This window comes from Synchiropus splendidus, chromosome 2 (genome assembly GCF_027744825.2).
Source record: "Synchiropus splendidus isolate RoL2022-P1 chromosome 2, RoL_Sspl_1.0, whole genome shotgun sequence".
NCBI lineage: Eukaryota > Metazoa > Chordata > Actinopteri > Syngnathiformes > Callionymidae > Synchiropus > Synchiropus splendidus.
The window spans coordinates 36,904,141-36,920,435 of NC_071335.1; the positions used below are offsets into that span (position 1 = coordinate 36,904,141).

At 40.3% G+C, this 16,295-nt stretch overlaps 1 protein-coding gene across 2 annotated transcripts in view; it reads left to right on the forward strand.

The window, feature by feature from the left end:
* The first annotated feature begins 2,023 nt into the window (after window positions 1–2,023).
* The window catches only part of LOC128754695 (TBC1 domain family member 1-like), a 32,838-nt gene continuing 18,566 nt past the window's right edge, over window positions 2,024–16,295 (forward strand). For both annotated transcript variants that reach the window (XM_053857498.1, XM_053857499.1), the window contains exons 1-6: window positions 2,024–2,208; window positions 10,925–11,476; window positions 13,562–13,651; window positions 15,595–15,699; window positions 15,800–15,932; window positions 16,199–16,290. In XM_053857498.1, coding sequence (XP_053713473.1) covers window positions 2,140–2,208; window positions 10,925–11,476; window positions 13,562–13,651; window positions 15,595–15,699; window positions 15,800–15,932; window positions 16,199–16,290 — 1,041 coding nt within the window. In that variant the 5' untranslated portion in view covers window positions 2,024–2,139. The remainder of the gene's footprint in view (window positions 2,209–10,924; window positions 11,477–13,561; window positions 13,652–15,594; window positions 15,700–15,799; window positions 15,933–16,198; window positions 16,291–16,295) is intronic.

A 16,295-nucleotide genomic window follows, 5' to 3' on the forward strand; every position in this document is an offset into this window, starting at 1 on the left:
TTTTTCTTTTTTATCCCATTTTTCTACAATGGTGCTGATATAAATGATATTTAAGCATCAGTTAGTTATTAACGGAAAAGCATTTGTATATCTCACATGCTTTCAGTCAAATGTCCAATAAGAGCCTTGAACTGACATAGAGCTGGGTATTTATTTTGAATTGTTATTATCATATTATTACATTTAAACAAACATTTCATTTGTCACTGTTACAAACAAATACTGATATTTTAATTAAAATGTTCTCTTCATTCTTCTTAGTAATATGAACATTTTACTCTATTTTCCAACTACTTACAAAGAAATGTAAACAGGAAGTGACCACTGCTGCCACTAATCGCTAAGCCACCTGGCAATTTTTACTTATTTTTAATGTAAAATTAAAATAACTTTTTAGGATTAAAGCTCTTCCTTCTACTTCCTCCTTGTCATGGAGGGTTAATTGGGAAACATATTATTGGATATAATGTTTTTTAAGTGCCTTTAACAGCTTTTACTAGTCGGAGAACAGACGGTGGCTAGCTGACAGTCTGAAGCACCAGGAGTGTCCTGGTTCTCTCCTGGTGTCACAGCATTTTGTCTGAGCTGAGCCCAGCAGGATGTGGGACCTTGCTGCCATGGAAACACCCGCTCGTGTTGTATTTGTTAAGGGTTTGATTGTGGGTCAGTCGTGAGCAGGGTGGAGAAAGGAATGTGTGACGTCGCTCTGTGTCGGCACCTGTTGCTGCGGCAGCAGCTGTGACGCCACACTCACTCAAGTCTTCATTTCAGCAACAGTGTTTTTGTCTTGACTTTCAGAAAAAAAAAAACAATCGAGTTTGAATGCAGCTTAGTGTCTCTAAGTGTGTCCCGTGACGGACTAGTGATCTGCTCGCAGTGCCTTCATGAAGTGGTTGGGATGGGCTCCAGCGCCACCTAGTGGGAATAAATCCAACTAAATAATTCATGGAAATTAGAGAAAGCCGAGCTTTAACGAGAGGCCCTGGTGCATAAAACGTGACTAATATGTTTTCCTAGTTGCCCAATCGCATGCGTATTTGGATTAGTCTTTCGTTTGTTCATGGTAAAAGAGGAGCGTTATTGATCCTTTCAAAGCTGCCGCTCAGATGGAAGCACAGTAGGAAAACATCAACAGCACCTGTTTACCGTCGACATATATATATATATATATATATATATATATATATATATATATATATATATATATATATATATATATATATAGTCATAAATGTCCTTTAAAAAATGTATTTCGCCAATATAATTGGTCAATTGAAGATTTCTCTGTGTGATTTGTTTTTACCACAAAGCGGCAGTAAAGATTTAAAATTATAAAGGGAACTGTTTCAATCTCATCATAGTAGTTCGAAATGAAACAACTTGTAAATATTTTTTGCATCACTGAAATTATAATTATTATTAATAATAATATTATAAAGATAATGTTATGTATGTGAATATGAGGCGAATTGTGTTTAGTTTTTGTTTGTTTGTTTGTTTGTTTGTTGGAAATACAACTATGGTAGATGTGTAGATGTTTGTATTGTATATTTGTTCAGATTCATATCCTGTAATCTGACATACACAGGCGACCAGACACAGTACCGGGTTTGGCTCCCCCCCAAATCGGGCTGACCTTTGCTCTGGATTACATAGGCAGGGGTCCTCACAAATGCCCAGTATGGCATGGTTCACAGTTTCCATCACTCAGGTTGTCTGCATCCTAATGCCTTTATATTGATTCGCTTCACAAAAATGACGGGTGTCTCACAATCCAAACATCACTGGACGTCCCGCGTTATTCCGCCCAACGAGAACTTGACTAGAACCGAGTGCCACCCATTCTGTCTGTCATTTGGCGGAATTTGCTGAATCAAGTACAAAACGGAAATACACAAACTAAGAAAAAAATAATGGAAACGTCATTGAATTTCCATTTCCAACAACGTGAATTTATCTTATTGTGAAATGACCAGGCCGGATGTGCGGCTGTATTTGACCAACCATCTTGACACCCCGACACAGGAACTTCAGCGACAGGGAGCCAAACTTGTTCTCGAATGAAATGACAACAGTGTGCGGTAGTTTCACCCTAAAGTATAGAATGGCGACATTTTCAAACTAGTGTTTGTTAAGTTTATGGCCGATGGGATGAAAGCGCGACTCCAACGGCTCAACCTGTTCAACAGCAGACAGGAGCAGAAAGATGTGAGTAGAAAGCGGGCTAAGTGGACAGTTAGCTAACGTTGACAGCAAGTCAAAACACAATGAACACACTTCGTACATTATGTCTTCCAAACGTCGTCTTATTGGTCGATATACAGTTTTAAAAAGTATTCAATCGTTAGTCTCTCCGCTGCTGTTTAATTCACGTCAAACTATATGAAGACTGACGTCGTCTTTTCAATTACAATTTGTGTTTTTGATTCGCCTGTATGGTTATGCTGACTTTTTGTGTTTTAATTTTATAGAATAATGATGAAATGTCAAGGGACCAGTGGTCGATGTTTTGCTGTGTAATTCGTTGAGCGTTTTCCAAGAGAGACTACTGTATGCTCCCCAACCTTAGGTCGTTTTCCGGGGTTAAAAAAAAGAACTAGGGAAATAAACAATGACAATAAAAACATTATTTGTCTGTTGTCAATATAGTCACATTCAATCTCTAGTGAGGGATGTCTGCAGGAACTGGAAGAGCCAGCCGTAAGTGTGTAGCGCTGCACAGCTCTGATGGGAGGGCATGTTTTTGAGTCTGACAGAGGATAGTGATTTTCATGACCATTTCTGTCTCTCATTGTATGCCGTGTAGAACCGTTAAGACTTGCTTCTTTGGAAATAGCCTTGAACTTCTTCAATTTATTTAACAGCACTTTTGTTGTTCAATTAAATGTAACCTCTTTGCTCTGTTGCCGGGAAACAAAGTAAGTCCAGTACCCAATAATCCCTTTGATGTCTTTATCCTAGTTTACCTTTCATGTACATTTAATGATATAACACATCAAGTCCTAAAAATACATATTTTCATTTCATCCTTTGTTATTTTTTCAATTTTTTCCTTCATTAATTGCCGGAAGCGGCTCCATGCAAGACATATGCAAGTTGAAATGTTCAGATCACTGTTGATGGTGAATGATAAACAGATATTTATTTACCCTCATTATCAACACAGTAAAAAAAGCCTAGCTGAGAAGTAAAAAACTGTTGAATTTACGTAAAATTATTATTATGACAGCTGTCTTAAACAGTTAGTCTTCGACTTCATTCTCTTCCTTTTTATCCTTTTTTATCATTAGGTGATCTGTCAATCATTTTTGACTCACTGTTTTTGCATATTCAATTTCAGAAAATGACAGTCGAAAGACTTTCAATGTAGTTGTCAGCTTGTTCCTTCTGGAATGAGAGGCAAGTCTCTTTGTAGGTCACATGATGCGCCTCCAGCTGTCTGCCGTTCTTCCCACATAGACCCCACAATGTTTTCATAACTGTCTTGAATTCCAGGGGATATATGTGTTCTTTTTAGTTTATGCCTGCACATATTAATGCTGCGGAGGTACATCGACTATCGCAACATTTTGTTGCAGGTTACTGACAATTGACCTGTTTGTGACTGCTGTGAAAATGTTTTTAACTTCCCTGTTTTTATGTGTCCCCAACCTCATTACGCACTCCCTCACCACATGTGACACTTTTTTTACTGAAGTAAAAACAAGACGGTTAACCAGAGCGACTTCCTGTCCTGATTCCACCGTCCACAGTACTGTTGTATTTTTAGTCTGCGGACACTAAACAGATAAATTGTTCTATGAAATGTTATTGCTGTTTTGTTACGCTGGTGTTTAACAGTAGCTAAAATGTAACTCTGCAGCTCACTCTGAATCAAATTTTCAAAACGCTGCAAAAGCATTTTTCTGCTCGTCCTGCTTAAAGATTCAGTGTACATTCAGTTTATTATAGCAAAAGACCAACAACCGAATTGCATAACAATGTAATCTTTCAGTGGTACATGCGTACTTGATGATTCATATCACTGGAAATGAACACCAGCAAAAGTGCCACTTGGCAGGCTGTAAAAATATTTCATCCAGTCAACCATATACTCACATATTCCACTTACTCTTCTACTTACTTACTTACTAATCTGGAGCAGGGTTAAGATTGTGTACAGAAGTTCACAAATATATACATAGTTAGCTGTGGAAGGTTCTTTGTTTAGGCACTGATAAGTCAAATATATTTTTGCTTTTTGTATGTGTTTGAGATTGTATCAGTGTTGTGATGTCACACAGCTTGCTGCACTGGACGCAGCTCATCATGAATCTGAATCAGACAGTTTAAGTAAGAAAGTGTAGAACCTTTGCGCTATTCATATCTGCCTGCAGTAGCACTTGGGAGAGACATTAACCATTGACAAAGTAATTACTTGCTTTTTTGATAAACAGTAACTACAGTTTTTTTACGATAAATATTTGGTCACCATTGTAGCCTATAATATCATCAGCTAGCCTGTACTGTATTGATTAATTACCACTATGAATTACTTATTACAAATAAGTATCTTATTCAGTCAGATAATCTATTGCCTGAAACAAGGTTAGCCTAATGTTTAACCCTATTTTCTGTTGGTGTATTGCAGCTGAGCAGCTTCTCCTCACTTCATCATCATCTTACCATTTTAGTGAACAGTGTTTTAGTCTTATATAGCATGGATGTTTAAAAAAAAAAAAACCCAGCAGGCTTCTTCGTCCACTGAGTTTCTCTTGAACTTTGAACTGCTTTGGCTTCGCTTCACAAGCCATGAGTCTGAGGCACATGACAGAGGGAAGTTCCAAACTGGGACTCTGCTGGTTTGTCATGCTTTTTCATGATGTCCAGTTAAATATACTGTTCTTTTACTCACTGTTCTCTTTTTTATTGTTCATTTCAGTCTAATGCGTTGACATTTATTTTCCATTGCGATTTATGTTTCCTACACAATTGAAGGCGATGTGCTTTAGAGAGCTATCAAAAGGGTTAGTTTTACAGGTGTGAAGTAGAAGTGCAGAGACTCAAACTTGTGATTTTTGGGGCATAGAAAACAATCGAATCATCCATTCGGTGGCTTTTTCCCGTGCTGATGTTAAATATCAATATTTCTCCAAATCAAACTACACAAGATTAGTATGTGAGGCAAACATTTCAAACAACAATTTGAGTCAAATTAACGTGTGTTTTCATCTGTTTGCGTTTTGATCGAGTGCCTGATGATGCAGGCACTCGATCACCAACGCAATTTACCCCCAACATTTACTCTCATGAGGTGTTAGTGCTTCTTGTTATTGCACGTGAACTGCTTTCTGTAATTAGAAAGACTGCATAACATGTCAACCTTTGTTTTTTTGTTTTTAGGAAAGGAAAACAATGAAATTAAAATTACCACGGCATCATGCATCAAGGAGGTTGACGTGATCATGGTTGGGTTTTAACTAGGGATGGGACCGATACCATGTCAGTATTGGATGCTAACTTTTTGATGCAATGGAAATTTCTGTTCCAACCAGCAGAGATGACCAATCCATGAGCTGAGACTGAGCTTCATGTTCACCTGAAATACCTTCCCAGTCAGCTGCTCTGCAAGCTCACTGCAAACTGGAATGGATTTTCTGTACATTGGTGCGAGGCATGACAAAAACCTCAGTTTAGGAAGTCTAGTTTATAGAGCATTTATCAGAAAGAACCTGGAACAAAAACTGGCCTTCCAAACATGTCCACTGCGTGGAACTACTTCAGTCCTGTGCAGTATCTAGATGTTTAACCACAACTTGTTTTAAATAGTGGCACGATGGTTAGCACGACTGGCTCTCAGCAAGAAGGTTTAGGGTTTGAATTCAGCTCTGGAGCTTTCTGGGTGGACTTTGCATGTTCTACCTGTGCCTGCGTGGGTTTTCTCTGGGTACCGGTATTCTAGTTTTCTCCCACAGCCCAAAGACATGCTCACTAGGTTAATGGACCTGTCCAGGGTGTATTCCCGCCCCTCGCCCAAGCCCTGCTGGGATAGGCTCCAGCACTCACTGCAACCTGAACAAGACCAAGCGCTGGTTAACCGAAGATGGATGTATGTTGTTTAAAAGGAATAAAACAATATGCTGGTGTTTAGAACAACACAAAATTTCCCCTGCTTCAAAATAACAAAGCACTGTTTTCCAACTATAATAATCAAATGTAAACATAACTGTAGTGCAGGTGTCTGTATATATATATGTATATATACATATATATGATATTAAAATAATGCTTTCACATTTTGTCTCTGATATTCAGGAGTTCATTATGTCGACTGGACTGAAACAGTGTTCCATCTCTGCCTCTTGCGTAACTTCCTTCTTTTTTTGGAGGTCACCACTTACAGTTGCTCTCTGTTCTAATCCGGCTGAGTGTGAGTGACTCCTTGTTTTTCTCACTAGGCCTCAGCCTTAGACTTCCTGACGCAAATGTGAGTGAGTCATTAAATGAGCCGAGTTACCCCTAAGAGGTGGTGGTGTATTTATTTTTCGTTCAGTTTTGTTCAGTCATAATGAAACTGTCAAACTTTGGTCAGTTTTTCTTGTAAACAAACCTAATAGCAAGACCACAAGACTTAAGTCAGTGGTGATGCAGTGGTGATGGTGGTCAGAGACAAGTATACTTTTTTTTGGCTGTGCAAGCTGGAAAGCACGTCATTATTTATTTGATGCTATAAAAATTGATTATTATGGAATGGTAGTTGTTTACTTGAAAGGGTTGCCCCACTCACTTTTAACCCCATGTTTTATGTTTATAAACAACTGTGAGACCCTTTATTGTTGAGTTCATACTAAGTGTGTTTGTTCACACCATCCTTTTTTGTTATTCTTAATGCTTATCTGAGAAAAATCATCTTCATTTTGATGAGGTGAGAATATAAAAACCTATTGTTTTCAATACTGAACTATACAGTGCATCAGGCCTGACGACGCTGTGGCCCTTGAGCCGCATGTTGCTCTTTGCACAGTTTCATGCGGCTCTTCACCAAATGAGCTGCGCTGCAGAGTTTTTGTCAAGTTGCCGTTGAAATGGTTGCTGATACAGCTGTTCTGGTGAAATTTCAAGATATTGTCGCAAGACTTAGAATCTTGTTTAACTTTGAAACATAAACAATACGCCTCGCCTCATTCAATGCAGGTGAGAGTCGCGGTCCTCATCCATGAACAACACGATTTACATGACTTAGTCCCACGTTTCACTTTGCACTTTGTTTCACTGCAAAGTCTGTTTAATTCTGTGGAGCGAAGAGTTAACATGAGGCGCTCCTGTCTGCAGTGTTGCTCACACACACAGATCGAGGCAACGTTATTGGTGGCATGAGCCATGTAAAAAAAAAAAAAGGTATTCTATGCCGCTTCATATTTCGCAGAGGATCACAGTAAAATGTATGAATTTTTAAATAAATGCACAAGAGAGTTTTGCGGGATGCGAACCAGCAACCTTGAGACTCGCAGGGATAACCGCTTTACTTCTTCAAAGTGACCAGCTGTCCAGGTGAGCCTCACAATACCTACATATTTGTAGGATCTTGATGTTTGGCTCTTTGCAGCAACACAGCAAAAATGTGGCTCTGGCCTTTGACTGGTATCCAGTGCTGGCTAAACATCAGAGGAAAATAGCTGAGCTGTCATTTCACTGCGTCGCTTCGCACTATGCCAAGAGGAGGCTCAATCTGTGAGGCGGGTTGATTGTGTTGTGTTGAGTGTCCTCCTCTCTTCATTTTATTTTTCCTGTATTGGTGTCGCCTCATCACATTGTCAAAATCACATTTAGTAACAGTTGCTGTGTTTTGATGCTGTTCGAGTGATTTGGTGACACCTTGCACTGTGAATAAAAGCTCTAGCTTTCTATGTAAGAGCTGTCCAGCCTGTGTTGAACGCCAGTTCACTTACGAGGCAAGATGTGCTGAACCAGCGTCATTTAATGTTCTTTCATTGGCTTTTAATGGGGAACACTCTGGGGGGCTGTGCCCATACTACAGTCCCGCAGGCCGCGAGTTTGAGAACCTGGCACTAAAGTGAGGCGCAACATTTAAACCACGTTTTGGGCAATTAAAATTCAACATGCAATACTATAGTTGTGAGTGCTTACAACAATTTATTGCATTAAAAATGTATAATTATAAGATAGTAGTACATATAATTACAATGACAACACTATTATCATGTAAGCCCTGCAGTGTGTTTGTTAACCTGTGCTTGGCTTATGCCCACCTGTCAACTAATCCTTAAGATGGTGATGACTAATCGACTGTGAAAATAGTCATTAGTTGCTGCCTTAAACCACAGCATTGGTGTCGTGTGCTCCCCTTATAGCTAAATGTGTCTGAAAATTCCAAAATGAAGGCGCTTGTTTGAGCTGCTGAATCACTTCAACCATTTCCTTTCTACACAGAGAAGCAGTGTCACCCAGAGTCTATGGCAGACTGCCAACTTGAGAGGAGACACTGGCCATCCTCCGAAAACAAAGTCTTTTCAGTCTTTTTATTTGTCATTTATCACTCGAGCACATGTGTAAGCCCACTGTTGGGTTCACATCAGGTTTGCTCAGTTCAAGTTAAGCTACTTGAATCCTGACAACATTCCATTGAATAGAACATTGCTTGAGATATTTGAGCTAGATTGAAACTGTTTGGGCAGGCAGCCGTTTGCAGGTCAAAGAGATCTTTGAGTGTTGCTGACACACTTTTGCAGGCTGTTGAAGTGTTCAGTGTGCCAACTTACAGTGGGTTTTTTATATGAAACACAGTCGAGAATGTCATGCCTAAGCACGATCTAAGTGTGCTGGGCGTTTCAGAGGCTGCTTGGGACTCTTGCTTAGATGACATCACTCATATGAGTCACAGACGGCTTCTGTCTTACTCCCTGCTCTCTGTGGTGTAGCCTCGGTCTCGGTTTGAGACACAAATAAAAACCATGAGCATGTTGTCCCTTGCAAGAGAGGTTTTTTGGTGTGGCCACACACTGTTCATTGGCGAATAATTAGTACAAGAACAAGGTAAACTTCCTTTATTTAAACTTTTTGCATATCCACTTCCTCTCTTTCCGATAAAGAGGTAGTTGATATAGGTAGCACTAGCAGCATGCAAGTGTTCATCATTGACATTGTACAATAAATAACATTATACTGTACCAACCAATGCATGTTGGTGAGAAAGAGCAGGGTTGTTTACATGTCGGTGCATTTCTAGTCATCTTTGTAATGAGCACAATGTGATCATTTTTGATGAACAATAAGGAGAACAGGTGCAAAAATATTGTGGTAGTGTTGTGTGTAAAGCGTTTCAGACATTTATTTTCAATTGCTTATCCTTGTTTCTGGGTCAGACGGCTGGAACTATTGTTGGCCACTTTTTGTGGGAAGAATGAAGGCAATCTAATCTAAACCGCGTGGGGTGAAAGGCTGGGGGCTCCCTGGACAAGTTGCCAGCGCATGTGCTCCGCACACACTGACTGCCGGTCACACATTCAATCGGCAGTTGCTGTATGCATGTTTTTATACCAGACTGAGTGCCTGGAGGAAACCATAACAAGTCCTGAACAAGAAAGGAGAACAAAAATTGTTCCAGGGGTCTTGCTTTGAGGCTACTCAGGGTACTCAGTGGACAAGTTGGTAACCACTCACGCCATTGTAGAGTCAGAAAAGTCTAGATATGGTGTACAAATTTTAATGATTTGTCATTGATCAATGACAAAGGCAAGTCAACTCTTCAAGTGTAAAACCATTATCACTTCATATTTGACCTAATTCTGTCTTTGGTTGTGTTGTACAGAGACAACCCATACTTTGTGCGAAGGGTATAATAAAATTGATATGCTCAATATCGCTACTTTATGGTACGATATTGTCTCTGTATTTTTGCTGAAATATTGCTGTACTCGATTGTGTGATATTGTCTCAGCTATATCTATATTTAAAACATAAATACTTGGATATGCCTGCATTTGTGAAATGTTTAATACTAACATTTTCTTTCTGTACACTGGAGTTATTTTGTTGATTAAGGGAGCGATTCATTGCACTGTTGGAGTGCAAAATTTAACTGAAGGTCTGACTTCATAACTTCATAATGAACTTGTTTTCATGCACATAAAATTGTACTACATTATCAGATTTTCTCCCATTAAGAATGATGGTTCTTATTACAGTATTTTGTTGAACCTAAAGTATGGCAATATACTGTAACGTATTGTATCACCACCTCTGCATTGGGATACGTGTCGTATTGCAAGACACCTGCCATTACACAACCCTACTTCGTCCCATGTTTATCTTAAACTAAGTGATTGTAAGACGGAACAAGGTCAAAGTTCATGAATCGGCGAAGCAAGGTATACATGGCCGTCGCTGCTTCAGACTTTGTGTTTCATCAAATGCCTTATAAGGACAGGAAAGGCTGCAGGAGTTGAACTGGAGCTCTTTGATTCTGAAGCACCGTGACACAGCTGTGATACTCTGTATGATGTGTTGCTTCATCGTGTTGCAATAGTGAGTCAGAGGAAGTTACCTGTTGGGGCATGTTTGTGTTGTCGTATCAGTACAGATGCATCCACATTCCTTCCCTTATGATCTAAAAGTAGCTCATAATAGAAGTTGACATTGTTCAACACACTGCTACTTATTGTCAGCGTGACAGGGAGCAGAGGGGAACGGCTGGCTCTGCGGCTGAACTATGTTAGATTGTTCTCAGGAGGACATTTCAATAGCATACATACAATGTTGTGTTGCATGCCTTTCATCACAACTCTGCTGTGGAGATCCTGCTGATTGAAATTGAAATTGTGGGTCTTGTTAATCTGCAATAGCCTGTGAAGATGCTTGGAACTGTTGAGTGAAACAGTCCGTTCAACCACTCATTTTGTTGCCTCCGTTCTTTGTGTCTCTCCAGGTCCCTGAGATCATCAGTACGCTGAGGCAAGCTGGTAAGACCTCTGCTCGCAACGATGATGCCACAGATAAAACCTCCACAAGTTCTGGAGGCTCGGAATCTTCAGAAAGCGCAACAGTCTCTTCTCGTTCCTCATCGGGTTCCATAGCAGCCACCTCAGCGGTCTCCCCAACAAACTTCGCCAAGAAGTTTGAGGTTTTGTTTTGTGGCCGGGTGAGCGTCGCTCACAAAAAAGCCCCCCCTGCACTTATTGATGAGTGTATTGATAGGTTTGGCCAGTCTCAAAGCTCAGGGGACACTGGTGGACACGAAGCCGGTCCAGAGAGGGCGCTGGCCTCCCAATCAAATGGACTGGAGAGTGTTACTACCGAACGGAGCACCTCAAAGCGCCCCCTTCTTTTTAAGCGGGACCCAAGCTTCCCTTCTCTACAGGCTTTGGATGAAAATGGACTATCTCCAGAGCTCTCTCATGGCAACACTACTGAGGCTCACATACTCTCAACTGGAGTTCGGCCCACCAGCCTACAGGAGAACCGGACTATGCTGTTCACGGTAACGTATCTTGAAATAGTTAGGTCCTACAGTTAGCTGAAGCTCCATGACTGATGACAGATGTGTTGCTGCTAGAACAGCTTGAGACTTAAAAGTTGTCAATATTCCTTGCATTCAGGGTCACAATGCAATGTCGACACCTTATAAAGCCTGCGCTGAAATGGGATGTCAAATTGCCCTTGCATATTCCACTTTTTTCCCCTCGGAGGCAGAATTTTCAGTTGGGTGACCCGCAATGGAAGCCCTACAGTACCTCATGGTATTCTGGAAAACCCAATATGGCTTCTTCACAATTGTAGACCCTGAACTGAGCAGTAACCTTGTGACTCGCCGAAGTGGGTCGGGCTCAAGAAATCCAAAGCGCCACCCAGGGGTCATATATGGCCCTTCATTTGTCTCAAGGCTCTCAACTGCTAGCAAAATTTTAATTTATTTTTCGCCAGAATTGTCAACCAGAGAAAAGATGTCATTGAAAGTAACAGCGTTGCTAGTGGAGAGAAAATAGAGTCTAATAACATAACTAGATCATTGATGACATATATTTAGTTTAAAAAAGGTCAAACTTCAACCCCCCCGTTTGTCCAAACATCTGTGGCTAAAAAGATGAGACGTTTCATCCTGTAATTTTCAGGGAAGTCCACGTCATTCAATTACTGGAGAGTAACAGATCCCCTTATTGAAGCTGGAGCATGCAGCCATGTGACTTTATTTCAATACAGTTCAAAAATGTGTGCACCTTCCGGTGTCCAAAGAGGCTAAATGATCCCAGCATCATGTTACCCAGACTTATCGAGCATCGTTGCTTCATTTCAATGTTGCTTCTAGCTTTATGGCAAACGCATGTAGTAACTTCACTCTGTTCCTTTAGATCAAATCCAACGCTGCGCTTTTCTCATAAATATCAAGTATTCACCACAATGACTCAGCAAATGCTGACTGAGCTTCAGCTACACCAGATCCTTTGTGACCGTCGGCCGACCTCAGTGACCTCATACTGACAGCAGTTATCCTGTTTGGGGCTGGAAGAGGAAGTGGTCAGCACTGGCTGGAGGTAGACCAGTGTAACCGAGCAGCTGCCGATGTTTGAAGGAACACTGGTGATACATCCTGTTCAGCATTTGTACGGCTGATGAAAGCGATGGTTTGGATGGTGTCCTGTCATTACATGGCATGGACAGAAAACATATTTCCTGACAATCAGACATGAGGTCACTCACTCTTGAAAACCTCACTGTGGAGTGTTATTTGATGCAAAAGAGCAGAAATATGCTCCTGACTGTGTCGCTTTGTCCTTCTGCGTGCAGCAGAATCACATCAGTAGTTACTTAAGATTGATCTTGGATGTATTCATGAGGAGTATAGTGAATACATTGTAACCTGCCACCAGTTTACCACTTAAAAAGCTAATTTTAAACATGCGCCTAGCAAAGGAATTAAAAAACAAATATATAAATTATAAAAATGTAAAAATAACGAGGTCATCTGAATACGTGATATACTGTATCTAGTGTGAATGGCCGTCACATTATAGCCAGAGCTGTCTTCGCTTGCTCTGTTCTCAGCTTCTCTGCATTGAATTAAGTCCTCAATCGTTTCCGCAGATAAAAGTAATGACAGGAAATTCTCTGTCTCCGAGGAGCTGCAGGATTTGGTTTGGAAAGACCCATCTGATAATGTGAGCTCCTTATATGGATACACAGTGTATTTAGATTAACCATTTACTCTACAGACGTGCCTCAAATAAATATTTGACAACTTGACTGCTCTGTGGGTTTGTCAGAAGAAACCCAGGCCTGTGTGCTGTTAACAAGCAGCTGCAGTGGCAAAGTGCTGGTGATAAACATTCATGACCACTGTGGGCTAAATAATGACTTGCTGGTGGACGAGTTGTCTTCACGTGCGTGCCGTTTATTGCTAAGATGTCATATTGAACCTTTTGTTACACTTTTCCATCATGTCTTCTTAGTTGTGTTTTTATGTCTTTCACTACATCTTCTTGGTCACTGGCTGCCTACTCTTTGTTTGTGTATTCTTTTGTTTCCATAATTACTGTCAGAATGTAACATGTTGTTCTGTATGTGAAAGGTTGGCCGCTCTCAGATCTATCTGGTCAGTCCAGACACCAAAAAAGTTGCAATCGAGAAGAGTTTCAAAGAAATCTCCTTCTGCTCACAGGTATGTCTGTATAAGTTTCTTCCCAAATATTTTATGTAGTTCAATTGATGTATATTAAGGAACTGTCGCACGCTGTCAAGACAATCTATCTGTTTTCACGCCAGTGAGCAGGATTTTCATAGTGAATCATCTGTCTCCATGCTGAACCTAAAAACTGTGTCTCAATGGTCCAGGATAACTAGACTCAATCATTTACTTTTGATATTAATCCATTCAGTTTAGTGCGGAACTTGCAAACAATGGATTGACCATGCAGTTACTGCTCGACCATTGAGTGAAATCCTTGTTGACCGTACTGTATTGACGAATATGAAAAGTCAATAGTGTAATGTAGGGTGATCAAGCAACAGTGTGGACATATATAATATTTATATCCACAAAAAGATGAACCTTGTCAATGAATCTGACCTAGTAAACATGTTACTTTACTTAAACATGTACTTTTTTTACACTAACTGGACTACAGTCAGTTGTTCCATTTACATCTGTGGTCTCAACCCGCGAGGTGAACTATAGAATGAGTGTTGCACCAAAGGCCTATCCTTTTTTATCCAATGAGAGTTTGATGGAAAACGCAGAATAGGTAAACTGAAACGTATGACATTTTTTAAAAATGTCATTTTTCTGTTATAAATATACATATAAGTATTCATAGATTCAATGATACTTGTCCATAAGAGCCTCGGTTCAAAGACATCCTGTCAGTTTCGCTGTATATAACTCATGCTTGCCAGGGCTTATCTAGAAATGAAGAGCTTTTATTCACAGTGCAAACCCACCAAATCTCTCAAATGTGATATTGACAATATGATTAGATGATATCAATAGAGACGTAAATTAATCAAACAATGAAAAAATGAACTAGTGGGCACAGTGGAATGAACAGATTGAACCCATTCATGCTGGACTCATTCAGTCAATAAAGTTTGAGACCCCTGGTTCACATTGACTATCTAATTATAACAGATATTTATAACAATATATACAACAAATATATACAACAAATCTGTTGGAATTAAATGGTCTGATTCGACTGGTTTTGAATGATGTGTGCCTTATGTAGTTAATGGAGTTGGCCTCCTTGTACACATTTGATCTGTCTCCCTGAGGCTGGGCTGAGCTTTGTCTCCCTGGCCACTTCTACTCCACCTGACAGAAGCACCAACTTAATTCCTAACCAATATGGCTCCTCCATCTCAGTGGCTGAAGCAGTATTCACAGCAGCAGCGTCACAAGCTCAACAGCAAAAGCTCCATCAACAAAACCGCTCGTGTCGCCAGCATAATGTTAATTTCACAATAATGGGAAGCAAATGTGTCAACAAAATACAGATACAAATAACTGGAATAATGTAATATTCTCTGCTAGAACGTGTTGCTAGGATACAAATGGATAGAGGAAGTAGTGCTGTGGAAGAGTCATTTCTTCTATTGTGTCTGGCTTTTTGCTCAGGTTTACGGTACTGTGGCTACTAGAGAAGTTTGGTTCAGATTAGGAGCACATAATGCTGAATTGGATAGCATGTTTTGGTCTCAAGTAAAAAGGCAAGATCGCGTCTTCTGTCAGAGTTCATTCATTCAGATAGTGGAAAATATGCATATGTAACTGTAACCAAGGTGGTGTATCAACTATCCAACCGTTAAAATTGCATCTTCCGTTAATGATGAAATTAAAAAATGTGAAACACTTTTGTACTTAGTGACAGCGTAAAACTGACCATCTACATAGCCTTGGAGTTCTTCAGGGGTGAAGATATGGTGTCGTAAAGGGTTTGTCTGAAACGTGTAATGATGACCTTTGCTTTTTGCAAGTCGGGATCATCTGTACTGTCTTTTTGTGTAATGTTTTGCACTGGCATCGCTGCTTCATCCTCCTAATACTCATATGATGTGCTGTTTTACGGTCTTGCACAAGCTCTTAACAACCAGGCTCTCTCTTTAAAGGGTATTCGGCACGTGGATCACTTCGGCTTCATTTGCAGAGAGACAGTCGATGGAGGAAACTGTCACTTTGTGTGTTACGTTTTTCAGTGCACAGATGAATCCCTGGTGAGAGTTTCACATTCTGAGCAATGCATTCAATTTAAGATCTCTGTCTTCCTTGAGTTGTGAGTGAAGAGTTTGTTCGGGTTGTGTTTTGTTTTCGTAGGTGGATGAGATCATGCTGACTCTGAAACAGGCCTTTTCTGTAGCAGCTTCGCTGCAGAATGTGAAGAGCCAGGCACAACAGTGTGACAGCTGCCCCATGCAGCAGCTCCATAAACTTTGTGAAAAAATAGAAGGTGAGAAATGCGTTTTGGCTTCATGTGAAATCAAAGAAGGTTTATTAACTAAATCTCAGTAAGTTTGCTCTTATGTGATGGGTTTCATTTTCTCATCATTCAGTCTGTATGAACTGAGCAGTCCCTCTTTTCTGCTGCACTGTATACATTGGTTGCTAAACTAGGACAAAAATAGTTTCTTTAAAAAGTAGCTGGTGGTCAACCTGGTAAAACCACTGACTGACATTGGAAAGTGACAGATTTGACACGCCACCCTCTGCTTTCAGGTCTCAACCCTTCCAAAGCTAAGCTGGAGCTGCAGAAACACTTGGCCTCCCTGGATAACCATGAGCAAGCTTCGATCTTTGAAAACACAATGGTAAC